This window comes from Pan troglodytes, chromosome 1 (assembly GCF_028858775.2).
Source record: "Pan troglodytes isolate AG18354 chromosome 1, NHGRI_mPanTro3-v2.0_pri, whole genome shotgun sequence".
In the NCBI taxonomy this organism is placed as follows: Eukaryota; Metazoa; Chordata; class Mammalia; order Primates; family Hominidae; genus Pan; species Pan troglodytes.
In genome coordinates this window covers 31582039-31598026 of record NC_072398.2, presented here as the reverse complement: position 1 = coordinate 31598026, position 15988 = coordinate 31582039, and the positions used below count along the sequence as shown (strand labels likewise).

General features: G+C 35.9%; 1 protein-coding gene across 5 annotated transcripts in view; it reads right to left on the bottom strand.

The window, feature by feature from the left end:
• The window catches only part of GPATCH2 (G-patch domain containing 2), a 198914-nt gene that overhangs the window by 73753 nt on the left and 109173 nt on the right, over window positions 1-15988 (bottom strand). For all 5 annotated transcript variants that reach the window (XM_001172096.8, XM_016938803.3, XM_009441501.4 and 2 more), the window contains exon 6: window positions 10557-10624. In XM_001172096.8, the coding sequence (XP_001172096.1) occupies window positions 10557-10624 (68 nt within the window). The remainder of the gene's footprint in view (window positions 1-10556; window positions 10625-15988) is intronic.

Genomic DNA, 15988 nt, shown 5'->3' with positions numbered 1-15988 from the left:
TCACCCTGGCAGATTTAGATGCTTCCTTTTCCAATCCCAATGTCTCTGCCGATACATCCACTAAAGCTATTATATTCGTATATTGCAGTTGATTCTTTATCCTAATAATAAATCAGAGGTCCTTGAGAAAAGGATAATGATAATAACACTAACAGAAATAGTGGTAGCAGCTAGAAAATGTGGTAGAAGTAGTAATCAAAGTTGCAGTAAAAGCACTATCACCACTCTATAAGTGTTAGTTGTGTGGTGGTTATCATTCTCATGGCCATACATGAATTATCTCATTCAATTCTTACAACGATTTTATGAAATAGTCCTGTCACCATTCAAGCTCACACAGCTAGCAAGTACTGGAATCAGAATTTGAATTCAGTCTGTCTGATTCCATATCTTGTATTTTTAACCATATACTTCCCCTTCATTTCCTTCAAGTACTATCATGTTTTGGGGGCATAATGGAAGGGTTGGTTTTCTTTTTCTTTTCTTTCTTTCTTTTTGGTATTGCCAGAATCCAGAATAATACATGGAAAATAAAAGTTGCTTAATAACTTTTTAGTGAAAAATGAGCAAACAAGGAAACACAGGAAGTAGCATCCTTGAAAGTCAGAGTCAAGTTTATGCAAAGGCAGAGGAAGAAAAAAATGCTCTGAAAGAGAATGGGTATTTATTTATGTGTATTTACACTGGAGCCAAGGTTCCACATGGGCTTCATGGAGAGACTAACAGTGGTAGAAAAATCTGGGAGTAGGGACCACAGAAGAGTTTAAAACTGATCAACTGTAAAGAATGGCTAGGCTCAGAGACACAGGCAGATTGCCTGTCCTCACAATTCATAAGGGTTGAATGTGGTTTCCAAATTCAGTTCTCCCCCTAGGACATAGACGCAGTTTAGAGAGGTCTAGGAACTAAGAGTGGCATATAATTTCATTTAATCCTCACCGCAGCACTGCTGATAACAGGAATAGTTATCACCTATTGAGCCCTCAGTACAGTGCTCTTTCAAGTACAGTAGAGCAGTTGTGGTTGGTAACCCTGTGGAGTAGAAATAATTTTTTTTTTAAGAATGACTGGAAAATAAACCTTTAGGAAAGAAGGTTTTAAAACCAAAATCTCTGCAGATGCAGAGTTCCACACTAATTCCTTCTCACTGTTCCTTAATCCCCCCTTTTCTCACCCACAGTGTTGAACTACAGGTAGCAGAAATGTATAGGATTTCATGGGAAGTCAATTAATATTATATGTAGACAAAAGGACAAAATCAACCTCAAGATTCTTAACTGAGGTCTCCTAAAAATGTACTTTTCAGAAGGAAAGAGCTATTGCAACTTATAATATGGATTTTTATTGTTAAGAGATAAGTTTCTGTTTTTGGAGTCAGAGGCATAATTTCATTTTGACTTAATAGTGGGTCTAATATATATAAAATGATCTAAATCTGTGCTAATATGGTAGCCACTAGCCATCTATGGTTATTTAAATTTATTTTATTCAATTAATTAATTTATTTTTATTTATTTTTTTGAGACAGAGTCTTGGTCCATCACCCAGGCTGGAGTGCAGTGGCACAATCTTGGCTCACTGCAACTTCCACCTCCTGGGTTCAAGTGATTCTCCTGCCTCAGCCTCCCAACTGGTTGGGATTACAGGCATGTGCCACCACGCCAGCTAATTTTTGTATTTTTGTAGAGACAAGGTTTCACCATGTTGGCCAGGCTGGTCTCGAACTCCTGACCTCAAGTGATCCTCCCATTTCGGCTTAAATTTAAATTCATATGAAAAATTAAGTTTCTTAATTGCAATGGCTACATTTCAAGTGCTAAAGGCATATGCGGTTTAATAACTACCATACTGGGCAGTGAAGATACAGAACTTTTCCATTATTGTAAAGAGTTCTTCTGCTGGGTAACACTGGTCTAAGTGGATTATCACTAAATATATGAATTAACTTTGGAAATGGTACACAGTCTTCTATACCGACAGTTTCCCTGTGAACTATAACTACTTTATTGAAGAGACTTGCAAGTATGAAAAACTATACACGAGAGAGGAGGGAGGGGGACAAAGAAGTAGAAATATATGCCAAACTCCTAACCCAATATACTATAACAGGGTTTCATAGATTGAGATATGGAAATAAAAATTAGGGCAAGATGACAGAGTATTAAGAAGCCATGTGGCTAGGTAAGAACAGATCTTGGTAGCAATCATAAGGAGGATGCCTTTTGGCCTTTGGGCATCCTCCTTATGATTGTCAATGTAGAAATTGACAGGGAGTTCATTCATACCAAGGGAACAATAAATAAGCAAAAGCAAACCAAAACCTTAAGTGGTTGTCCAAACACTCTTAGGAGAAAGAATCTGTAACATGACCTACCAGGCTTGGCATCATGTGCTCCTTGCCGAACCTTCTCTGGTCTCATCACATACCACATGCTTTTCCTTCCTATATTGTGCTCAATATGCTTTAGCATAAGAATCCTTTAGTTTCTTGAACACAATACGTATTACTTTCTCTGCCTGAAAAGCTCTTCTTGCCACCAGTTCACTTAGATCCTAGAGAGCTCATTAGCCGTACCCATCTCAATGTCTAGTTCAAATTCAATTTTTACAAGTTCTTCTTTAGAGTACTTAGCTCAGTATATAATAATGCATTTATGTGTCAGCATATAGTTATACATTTGTGTGTGTGCTTACTGATTAATCTCTATTACCTCTATCACATTGTGAGTAATGTGAGAACCACAACAACTGTGATCATGTCATCTTATTCACTACTGTACACCCGGCACCTAGTACACCCTCATAAATATCTTCTGAATGAATGGACAAATGAATGACTTGAGATACAGGATGGAGTTTCATCAACTATGGTTGCTATGCTATTCTATATGAAGGTAAAAGAATGAGAACACTGGGCTGTGTGATCTTTTAAGATTCCTTTGGGTTCTTATGTTCTATGGACTAGAAGACCAGGATGCTAACGGTATTCCTCACTCAATAACATGTTGTATGTAACAAAAAGTCAACTCTAAAATTATGCTCAGGAGGCCCTGCTAAACTTTATTTCTTGTATTAAACTGCTAATGTAAATTCAGGAAGTTCAGCCTGATGTGGTTACTAAATCAGAAAGACCTAAGCCTGGATACAGGCTCTGGAACTTACTGGTTAGGTGAATTCTGACAAATTATTTTATTTTCTGAGTCTCAGTTTCTTCCTCATGCATAAAATAAAATTAACCACTCTCAGTATTTGTAAGACTTAAAACAACACTAATAAATTGGCAGATGGTGTTTAAAAGAAATATTAATTTTCTTCCCCTAACAGTACAGTGGAATATAGTAATATGTAAACTTTTATTCCATAAGTTTTAACATGCAATAATTACCTTTTAATTTCTAAATGTCTATAAAGAAACAAGTGCTAAAGGGCATTACTTATACCCTAACATGTTTAGCATGTTAACCAACAATTAATAGAGGCTTAATACATTTGTCTTTTTAATTGACTTTTGGTTGAGCGATGTGTAGTGTGTAACTTTAGAAAAGTCAAATTATTTATAAAATGGGGTCTAATACCTGCTATGACTCCTTGAGAGAGGTAGTAAAAATACTAAAAACAGTGGTGCATATGAAAATTGTCTGAAAAAATAAAATACAGTGTACAATATAAAGTATGTCATCATTATCATCATCATTTTGAAATGTTTCATACCTAGTTTAATAATATTTCTGTATTTTACACCTAAGCACCTTGTAAAAATACATAAGAAAGGACTGTTACTGTATTATATTTATTCTATAAATAAACTTAAGACACGTAAGCTAAATGACTCACCCATGGGAATCACAATAAATCAGAGGAGGAATGGATCTGTATTTCTTATTTATCTCAGTCTAGAGTTAAAGACACTTTCACTATAAAGCAATAGATGCTAAATTTCAAAGTGTAAAAGTATTCCCAATGAAAATAACCTTTAATCCAGGCAAATCTTGCTTTAAGCAAACTCGATATTTACACAAAAGATAAAATAAGGGGTGAGTATTTGCTTTATAAAGGAATTCATCATAGGATTATAATAAGTTACCCATGTGCATTTAAAATAAGTTTGATTTACATACAATTCTTCAGGTAAATATCCTCTACTTCAAACTGAAATAAAAGTAAAATATATCAACTGCACAATCGATTAATAAATCATATTTATCTCTATTTAAAAGCAAGTATCTCATAAGTGATTGGAAAAAGAAAGGAAAACTTTCTGGAACCATTTACAGAGTACATAAATGGAGGCCAAATTAATAAGAAGTAACTCCATTTTTATGCTTACATGTATTTTTAATGTAGTCATATATTAATTTTATTTTTAACATTTTAATATTTGTAGTTTTAAAAAGTCAACAGAATAATTAAAAGAGAATTTCAAAACGTAGGTTACTTTTACTGAGAAATTAGATACTAATTTCTCTAGCTGGATTGAGGCTCTTGTCTTTTTTGCATGTAGCTCTCTAGTTATCTTAGTCAGTATTTCATTTCTCTGTGCTACATATTTCTGATTAAAAGCAACCTATCATACATTAATGATTGGACTTTAAATATAGTAATATGTTTTTCAAGGAAATAATTACTAGATGGTATTTAAGACAATTCATATATTGTTGTGTTATTTTATTAAAATGATTCCATTTTTATAATTATGACACTCTGGAAGGTTTTTCAGTATCTGTTTTCAAAAATAAGACTGCAGCCTGGAGTGGTGGTGCACGCCCGTAATCCCAGCACTTTGGGATGAGAAGGCGGGTGGATCACTTGAGGTCAGGAGTTCAAGACCAGCCTAGGTAACATGGTGAAACCTCATATCTAGTAAAAGTACAAAAAAGTGGCTGGAGGTGGTGGTGCACGCCTCTAGTCCCAGCTACGTAGGAGGCTGAGGCACGAGAATCACTTGAACCTGGGAGGCGGAAGTTGCAGTGCACCAAGATCGCGCCACTGCACTCCAGTCTGGAGTGAGTCATCTGGCTTTTTCATCCTCTAAATATAAAAGTAACATGTCTATTGAAATAAAGTTTGGTAGATACTAACATGTACCCCTACCTCACCCGCTCCCAGTAAAATACAAAACTAACCTACAATCCCATCATCCAGTGATGACCAATTTTAGTGTTTATTTCTGGTGGTGATTTGTCTTATATCTTCTGCGAGCTAGTCTCTGAACTGAGCCTTTCTGAACCTCAAGTTCTCATCTATAAAAATCAAGTGACTAGACTGGACAGCACCTAAGGCTCATTCTAGCTCTAGTACTTGCTTCTTCTGCCAATTATCAATTGTATTTGACAAGTATTCAGTTGGTGCCTTCTGAATGCTTTCCATCACTAGCCAGCAGTAGAACTTGATAATCTTGAACCGAGAGCCTATGATTTGAGTGTAACGCATTGTGATGTACATTGTAAGAGATTCAAAGTACAAGACAAAGTTTCCAACCTCGGCAAGTTCTTGGTCCATTAATGGGAATAAAGCATGTATTTTATAATTATACAACAAATAATAATATGATAAATACTGTAATCAAGTAAAAATAAAACTTAAAGGAAAAAATAGGAAAAATAGAGAATGCTGATAGGAATTTGAGGGGAAACACCAATGATTCCTTAAAGTAGGTTATAGCAGATACTATTACTGCTTCCTCAATAGCTCTGAAACTGCCTCCTTCCAGATTTCTGGTTCTATCAGTAAACTAAACTGCTATTTGTTTAAACCACTATTTGTAGAATATTCTGTTACTTTTTCCTGAAAGCATGCTATACAACAGTGGTCTTTACCATTTTTGAATATGTATTGCCTGAAATAGTTATGAAAATTCCTCATGTAAGTTTAGGAAGACATCTAATATTTTTCAACAAAAATTTAAACATTTGCAAGGATTTAATTTTATATCAATTATAACTGATTATAAATTATCAACATGTTGATAACTTAAAATAAAACCATTATGCTACTCTTTGAAATATATACATTGGGACATAAATATTATTGTGATTTGATATCCTCCACCATTTATTTAAAACAAAAACCAAACCAGGATGCACATTTCTTTAAAAGTTGAAAATTTTACATAGTTTATTTTTCTTCTTAAACTCCTGTTTAATATATATTTAATATATAATAATATATTGGGTAACAGCAAACATAAAAAATAAAACAACAGTAAACACAAAAATAAAATTTTATTAGAAAGGCATCATTAATGAGCTTTCCCCCAAAATTAGTTCATTGATGAGTACGTCTTTTAGTGCCAATTCTATCACCATCTTTTAATTTTATAGAGTGCTCAGAAATCTTATTCATACAAATTGGTAAATGGAAATAAAAGGAACTTGGTTAGAGCAGTCATTTGATTATTTAAACACTTTCGGAGTTTTGTGCCCAAAGTCACAAAATGACTTCTAGGTTAAGAAATATTTTTAATAATCTACCAGTTGCTGAAAAAAAAGAATTAGAGGCCAGGTGCAGTGGCTCACATCTGTAATCCCAGCACTCTGGGAAGCTGAGGCAGGCAAATCACCTGCAGTCAGGAGTTTGAGACCAGCCTGGCCAACATGGTGAAACCCTGTATCCACTAAAAAAATACAAAAAAAATTATCTGGGCGTGGTGGCGCACGCCTGTAGTCCCAGTTATTCTGGAGGCTGAGGCAGGAGAATCGTTTGAACTGGGAGGCAGAGGTTGCAGTGAGCTGAGATCACGCCACTGCACTCCAGCCTGGGTGACAGAGTGAGAATCCGTGTCAAAAGAAAAAATAAAATAAATAAAATAAAATAAACATAAAATAAAATTAGAAACTATATACCTAAATTTGCAAAATGCTTTATGATGTATTCATTAAATTCAATCCCTCCACATCAATACCAGCACAATATCTGAAATATCTCTGTTTACAGCCCGGAAAGATTTTATACTGTGCACCAAAGATTAGGATTGGTAGGGGTGTCTTTTTTCCCTAAGGAAGAAGAAAGGCACTGGGAAAAGTAAGAACCAGCAAAATAACCAGGGCTGATAATTTTCAGGAAAGACATTTATAAATGGAAGCAAGGGATTTGAAAATTGACTCCCTTAAAACTACTGCTGATTCTGCTAGAAATTATTTGTATATCCTGAGGGTATGAACACCTTAGTTTTTCTACTATGAGATGCTGAATTTGATAATAAGAGTCAGTTTCATGTATCTAACTCAGGGAGCAGGAGGAATGGAAGAAGGGTAACAGGCAGTATAGAACCACTTATTCCAGCTAGGAAGTTGGGGAAGCATATAACTAAAACTCTCTGCCCAGAGTGGATACTGGCCATATACCTTCTTCTGTTAAAGGACCTGATGGGAAAATTTCAGATATTGGGTTTTTCTCCTAGAGCAACAAAAGAGACAAGCTGAAGTAAAATGGAGTCAGTTTTAAAGCAGATAGGCAGGTCAGTCCCTAGAAGGGCATCAACCTATGTAACTTAACTGGAAGTCTGTGTGTGTGTGTGTGTGTGTGTGTGTGTGTGTGTGTGTGTGTGTTTGTGTCTATACAGCGTTGCCTGTATACTTATTTATTTGTGTAAAAGAAAATTCCCATGATGTGGTGTCCTGTGGCTTCTCCTTGTCAAGAGTGGGGTCTGTAAGGGACCTCCCCCACATTGGCTCTACATAGGTAAGGGGTGCGCCTGAAGAAAGGGATGAAAATACAGACTTACCAAATGAACCTATAAAACATTATCAAGGCCAAGCATGGTGGCTTATGGCTGTAATCCCAACACTTTGGGAGGTGGAAGTGGAGGTGGCAGGATTGCTTGAACCCAGGAGTTCAAGACTAGCCTGGGTAACACAGTGAGACCACATGTCTACCAAAAATAGAAAAATTAGCCAGGCATGGTGGCCCATGCTTGTACTCCCAGCTACCTGTGGAGCTGAGGCCAGGGGATCACTTAAGCCTGGGAGGTCGAGGCTGCAGTGAGCCATGATAGTGACTGCACCATTGCACTCCAGCCTGGGCAACAGAGCAAGACCCTGTCTAAAAAAATAAATAAATAAAACAAAATATAATCTGAATTGAATTAAAGTCTTATAATTAGGGAATGGCATTGGGGAAACCATGTTTGGAACCCCTAAATGGAAACAGGCAGTGGCATGGAAGCTAGATTTAACAAGCAAAATGACTAGATCTTCCTGAATACCTCTCTGTAGGATTTCTCTGACAAAGAGCATGAGCCTGCTGACAAAGATTTCCTAAAGACCTATACCTACCTGCTGGAGGCCATGGCTTTGAAGTGCCTCAGGGCGAAGCCATTAAACTAAGGAGACTAACAGTAGAGGAAGAACATGGAGGCCAGCAGCATTTGCTGGCATGAAACTGCAACAACAAACACAACAGAAACCACTATATTTTTGATGAAATGCTAGTGCTGAAATAAACAACTTGGTCAACAAGAGTCTGTGACTGTTTAGTTCCTTAGGCAGATGATAAACCCCTTACTTTCACCAACAAGAAATGGGCTGATAAAACTGTGCAGCACCCTGTAAGGCACCTGCTGCAATGAACATATCAGCTGAGATCTTCAGAGGAAGAATAACAAGTTAGGTTCTCCAAGAGAGGAGAGAGAATTGCTTGCCAAACTGGATATATGCGTTGTGGCATGCTGAGTATTAAGTATCTCATTTCCTGAATGCGAACTTTTGTTGAAATAGCCTACTTAGGCCAGGCGCCGTGGCTCACACCTGTAATCCCAGAACTTTGGGAGGCCAAGGCGGGCAGAAGGCCTGAGGTCAGGAGTTCGAGACCAGCCCAGCCAACACGGGGATACCCCATCTCTACTAAAAATACAAAAATTAGCCAGGAGTGGTGGCACGCGCCTGTAGTCCCAAGCTACTCGAGAGGCTGATGCAGAAGAATCGCTTGAACCCGGGAGGCAGAGGTTGCAGTGAGCCGAGATCATGCCATTGCACTCCAGCCTGGGCGACAAGAGGGAGACTTTGTCTCAAGGAAAAAAAAAAAAAAATTAGCCTACCTTCTCAACAATTCTATAGTCTATGCATCATGCACTTTGAATGCATAGGCCACTATAAGATTATGATATCATTTTGCTATATCTGAACAATAATCTCTATTTTATATTTGTTAAGTAGTGATATTAAAAAATAGAGACTAATGGATCCTAATATGATTGCTTGCCACAAAAAATTTATTCAATAATTAATTCATGTCTTCCCATACTTTATGGCCTTTTTAAAAGTTCAATCAAATTTGCAGGAGATATATGGTATTGCTCTAAAATACACAACAAGTTAAGCTTTTCCAACAAAGATGTATTTACAGAAAGAATTAACCACTGGAAATTCAAGCAATAATTTACCAAAGTCAAAGCTACAACTACTTAGTTTTAAAAAATTATCTAGTAAGTAGTCTGTCTCTTCCTTTTGTTGCAAAATGGAAATACATTCTGTTTGTTTCACAGGTCTTTATATTATTACCAAATGCTTGACAGTAGCAGAAAGTAGAGAAGTAATGAAGAAAACCAGTCTTTTTTTTTTTTTTTTTTTTTTTGAGAGATGGGAGTCTCACCCTGTTGCCCAGGCTGGAATGCAGTGGAGCGATCTCGGCTCACTGTAACCTCCGCCTCCCAAGTTCTAGTGAGTCTCCCGTCTCAGCTTTCCAAGTAGCTGGGACTACAGGCATGCGCCACCACGACCAGCTAATTTTTGTATTTTTAGTAGAGATCGGGTTTCACGATATGTTGGCCAGGCTGGTCTCGATCTCCTGACCTCAGATGATCTGCCCGCCTTGGCCTCCCAAAGTGCTGGGATTACAACTGTGAGCCACCATGCCTGGCCCCCCCCCCTGCAAAAAAAACAAAACAGTCTTTTACTCCTTTTTTTTTTTCCTTCTGCGATGGAGTCTCGCTCTACTGTCCAGGCTGGAGTGCAGTGGCATGATCTCAGCTCACTGCAACCTCCACCTCCTGGGTTCAAGCAATTCTCCTGCCTCAGCCTCCTGAGTAGCTGGGATTACAGGCATGTGCCACCACACCTGGATAATTTTTATATTTTTAGTAGAGATGGGTTTCGCCATGTTGGCCAGGCTGGTCTCAAACTCCTGACCTCAGGTGATCTGCCCACCCTGGCCTCCCAAAGTGCTGGGATTATGGGCATGAGCCACCATGACTGGCTTATTACTCTTCATTTTAGTATTTTAGAAGGGTTGGGATAGAGAATAAGGATGGAGGAGTACGAAAGCTTGATGCTACTCAATGTAATGAAAATTAAAAATTTTTAAGATAACACATAAATTTCAATAATGCATGAATTTCAAATACTATCACAAATAACAGAATAACTATATTTAAAAATCCCCATTTAAATTTTGTCATGGTTTTCATTTAAGTTGTTCTTACACTATTACCAATGGTAAATTATACTTACTCTTTTTAAAAAGTACAAATTAAATCAGCTTTACTAGTAGTAGCTAATAATTTCCCAAAAGAGCTAAGTAGAATACTCCAGTAAGGTTATATAAACACACTGAGTACTCACTCATGGTGATGAGAATCCGGGGAAAAATGAACCATTCTCTTGTTACCCACTGGGCCAGGAATGGGTACCTACAGGGAGATTTAAAAAGAAAAAATAAATTTCAGATTTGTTTATAAAACGACCATGGATAATAGTGATATATCAATTTGAAGACATCACTCTAAAATGGAGAATACAAGATTTTCAAATCTCAGACAACACTGTGTGGATCAAAAGTATAATTTAATTCCTGGTAAGAATACTTTACTTGTTTTGGTCTAGTGCATTTCCTCTGCTAGATTTTTTTTTTTTTTTTTTTTTTTGACAGAGTCTCTTTCTGTTCCACAGGCAGGAGTGCAGCAGCGCGATCTAGGCTCACTGCAAGCTCCGCCTCCCAGGTTCACGCCATTCTCCTGTCTCAGCCTCCCCAGTAGCTGGGACTACAGGCACCCGCCACCACGCCCGGCTAATTTTTTTGTATTTTTAGTAGAGACGGGGTTTCACTGTGTTAGCCAGGATGGTCTCAATCTCCTGACCTCGTGATCTGCCTGCCTCGGCCTCCCAAAGTGTTGGGATTACAGGTGTGAGCCACTGCGCCCGACCCCTCTGCTAGATTTTTAAGACTATTTTAAAAGAATCTTGGCCGGGCACAGTGGCTTACGCCTGTAATCCCAGTACTTTGGGAGGCTAAGGTCACCTGAGGTCAGGAGTTCGAGACCAGCCTGGACAACACGGTGAAACCCCATCTCTATTACAAATGCAAAAATTAGCCAGGCATGGTGGCACACGCCTGTAATCCCAGCTACTTGGGAGGCTGAGGCAGCAGAATTGCTTGCGCCCAGGAGGCAGAGGCTGCAGTGGACTGCGAGGTTGTCACTGCACTCCAGCCTGGGTGACAGAGCAAGACTCTGTCTCAAAATAATACTAAAAAAAAATTTTTAAAAAAAGGACTCTTTATAATAGTGTAAATATCCTTTAAAAAAAAAAAGACCAGTGACTTATTACATTAAAAAAAAAAAAGTTTAATTAGATCAGTGTTAAGCAGATATTTCCGAGGACCAATGTATTTGTAGCTAGATCCTAAATATAAATAACATGTATTATAACACATACATTTAAATATATACAAAAACTTAGATCAAGGAAGTGGTGAGCAGCCCTTTTCATAGTTTCCCCGAAAAGACAGGAGTCATCTGTGTATTTACACAGTACAAAATGCAATTTCATCTAAGAGAAAAATATTTTCACTCCTTTATTTCTAAATAAAATTTAAAATCTAAAGTAAGCTACTCCTTTTTTTTTTTTAGAATTTCACAACTTTCTTATCATATAGATGGTTCTCAAAGGGAACATAGCACTGCACAAGAATGAATCTATCAGTCACAAATGACAAGGCATACATTTACAGCAAAAGGCTTTAAGTTATGTTCCATTTTAATTAAAAAAAAAAACCCTCTGTAATTATAGAAGTGCCATTTATATAGAATGGGGGGAAAAGCATGAGACAGCAATAAAATTCCTCTTAAAAAAACCCTAACATTTTCAAAACCTTACTTCTTCCCGTATCACTTGGGTTACAAGAATGCCAGTATATACTCAGAAATTCCAAGAAATGCAAATACTGCAAATGTGCACAGATGATGACATTAATAACCCTATGGTTTGAGCGCCACAGGTAAACATGTGGCTCAACTCCAGGACTGCATCCTGCATTCATCTCAAAATGAAGTTTTCATGCGATTCCAGTGGGTATCCCTGGAATACAGTAATCCATTTTCTACACTGTGGCTATGAGAAAAGCCGACTGTGCCTATGTCATGCTTTGTTAGAGGTTCATGATCACATTATCTCATGGTGGACCTGACACTTTTATTCAGTTTACAGTATGTTCTATGTACAGGCAACTTATTTCCTTTGCCAAGGCTGCTGACAACCTTTTCCACACTATATTAATCTTGTTTACTGACTTTATCTTGGTACAAATATCAGAAAACTAAACTTTTTATCTCAGAGAAAAAATAAACAACGTGTTGACAGAAGCAGAAGCTATTTTCAGGACTAAAATTGTTTGTTTACCTGAAGCTATACTTATGGAAAAATGTTTAAGTCTTGCTCTGGCTTGAAATACATAATCTGAAATTTAATAAATGAAGAAATTTCACATACACCCATGTGATAAATTGCCTGATGAAAACAAAGCAACTGAATGCAATAAAACAGAATTTATAGCTAATTTATACCATAATACAAATGTAAGCTTTCAATCTAGTCAGAAATAATCATACTATGTATTTCTCAGCAATCATATATATGTATAAAAAACCTGTAAGCTCAGTTCAACTGCAGCAAGTAACCCACAAAAGATTTACAGTTTCAAGTATAGATACTTAAATAATTTTACCTATTTACCTAGTACATGATCCCTTTAAGAAAACAGAGGTGACTATCCTTTATTGTTATTTTAGTTCAATTTCTGTTTTACTTTTAAAGATATGCAAAAATAGGCATAATTTAGAAATTTACTTTTTTTAATGAAATAAAGCAACATATAATGATCTCTTCAGGGTCAATGTCAGTGGTCTGCCTCAGGAGTAAAATGTTCTTACAATGAGAACCTTTTGCTACTGTGGCAACTAGACACAATTACCTAAAATTTGAGAATAATATATTTAATATAGAATTTGGCTTATGGAAAGCAGTGTTATACTGAAGTTTCAGTGAATTTTAAACTTTAAAACATGTTTAATCTGATTATTAGGAGACTACTTCAAAATATTATAAAACTTCAAGGAACATACTTAAGGAATTCTTTCTAAAAGTTTCTGTCTTATTAATTCAAGATAGAAAATAATCTTTACAAAAATTAAAGAAGCAGTTTTAAACATCAGATCAAAGTATTAATTTCTAGCATATAATTAAGTATGGTGACTGTTTTCTTCTCCAAAACACATGCTAATTTTAGTGATTTCAGAACTGTCTTAGAAATCACAAATTTTAAGAAGTTGTTTCACTTTAAATATCTAATAAAATATTCACATAGTAAAGTTTATTAGTAAGAAAAATACATTTTATTCCATAAGATTAGACAGGAAACAGGTATTCTGTTCTTCATGAGAAACAGTATCTCCACAATCCAATTACTATAATTGACAAAACTCTGGAGACAATCATTTATGTAATTAGCCAATATTTAGTGTTGATAAACTTAGACATCACATTACACGCCCTGAATTCTTATGATTCATTTGTTAAATATTACTATATAAATAACGACTACAATCCAAAATAAAGCAGATATATTTCTTTTTATTAGACGCTTATCACACAAAGTCTTAAGAAGTAAACTGAAAGTTAGAAAGGAATTGATGCTTTCTAGATAACATAACTTTTGTGTCCTAATTCTAAAAGATCACATGGATCTTAGATTTTGCTGTTGTTTAAATATTATCAGTCTCAGGAAATAAGAATGTAGTAGCAAGAGATGAAAATTTAACAATAGTTGTACAAATACCACTATCGATTCAGGAGGTTGATATGTACCAATATATTGGAAATTCTGCTAAATGATCAATTATCAATGACAAAATATCTGTTCTCTCAAAGTTATAAGACATATTAAAAGCATTTTCTTATTCTTTTTGTCCCTGCTGTATTGATACCAATTTTATGATTTTGCTTAAAAGATAAAAAGTTGGTTTTATGTCTCATTTTCATTTAATTGTGTCATTATCAAACCCAATGCATGCCATACTATTCTGCCACAATTACATAACTGAATAACTCTCCAAATCAGGTAAACCTATCTGAGACACAAGAGTCATGTAAGATTAATACAGAGGCCATTCAATATGGATGATATCTTACTTATATTCTCAATGATTAAGATTCCTTCTGTAAATTAATGAAGTTTCTTTTCATGTCCACACATAAGAACAAGAAACCATCATCCTTTCTTCTCTCCCTCTAGTATAGCTGGTCCCCTTCAACTTCGCTCTGCTTTTCAACTACATTTTATTTGCCTTCCAAATGCTACTCTGCTTTAGTGCCCACACTGACAAACACTTATGTTGGCAAGCTGCCATTCAAAAGAAGGCCTTTCCATTTTGTGAGGACTGGTCAATCAAACCTGCCTGGCCTCCAGGCTGTCGGGAGGCACTGCCTCAGCCTCCCGGCCAGTTTGTCAAGACCCAGAGGTTTCTGGTTTCTCTTACGGCAATTATTAATTTGACTCAACTTCTTTGAAGAAAGAAACAAGACTTTTAAGTAAGATAATATTCTAAATGTTTTACAATAATTCATTTTAATTAATAGACATTAAAATAAATGTGTTGAATGTTTATCTCTTATCCCCATACAGAAGAATAAAGGAAGATTCTTCAAAAGCATTTCAAATGAGCACACCTTTGTTTTATATTGGCGTTTTATAAGTTCTGTTACAAGATAGTTTGAGGAATGAATAAAATATTTCATTGTGTATCTATTCTTATAATATTACAGAATGGTCACAAATCACAAAAAGCACAATCTGTTTGGGGATGAGAAACATATTCAAGAAAATAACACTCAAATTACTTTTAAAGCAACATACAAACATGTAAAAATTACTTTAGAATTGCTTTTAAAACAAATACAAAAAGTGATAATTCAAGGAACATAAATTGGATATCATTTATAAGATTAAAAGGAAACAAAGTAGTTATCTGATTTAAGAGGAATAAAGAGGAATAAAAAATCACCTCTAAGAAGGGAGTTGCATGCATTATCTCCCCCTGCTCCAATCCATCTTACCAACGTGCCAAATTCAACTTTCTAAATTGCTGCTTTTCACATGTCAACTTTCTCATTCCACAGCCAACTATGGCTTATACTGAAAGTAAAATGAAAATTAATGAGATATGCATGCAAGGCTTTCCCTAAGCTGATCCTTACCTACTTGCCAATGTGATCTAGCACCTTATGCAGCCACTGAGAGCTTCTTATTTTAAATCCAGTACTGCTTACTTGGTACAATTCCACTAGTAACCTAATGTACATATAAAATTATGCTTAACCTTATTATATAATAAGTGATATGTGTTCCCTTTCAGTTGGGTGATTTTATTTATATTGTTCACCTGAACTAATCTTTTTGATGTCTTGATAAAGCCAAGTTATGGAACTCCTCTAATTCCAAGGGTTTTTTTGATTGTTGTTTTTTAAACATGAAAAATATTAGTAAATATAATTCACGTAATAATTCATGTTTCACCTTTATCTGTCTAGATTTCTATTAAAGTAAAAATGTGTTTATATGGCAGGCCTGGAAAAATCCTCATCACTGGCTACAAGAAATGAAAAAATTGGTGCATATGAAATATACGCCATAAAAACTAGAACATCTAATGTATTCCTGGTAATATGTCTAATGCTAGGGAGAAGTCACTACAAATCCTTACCTACCAGATCTTTTAGTT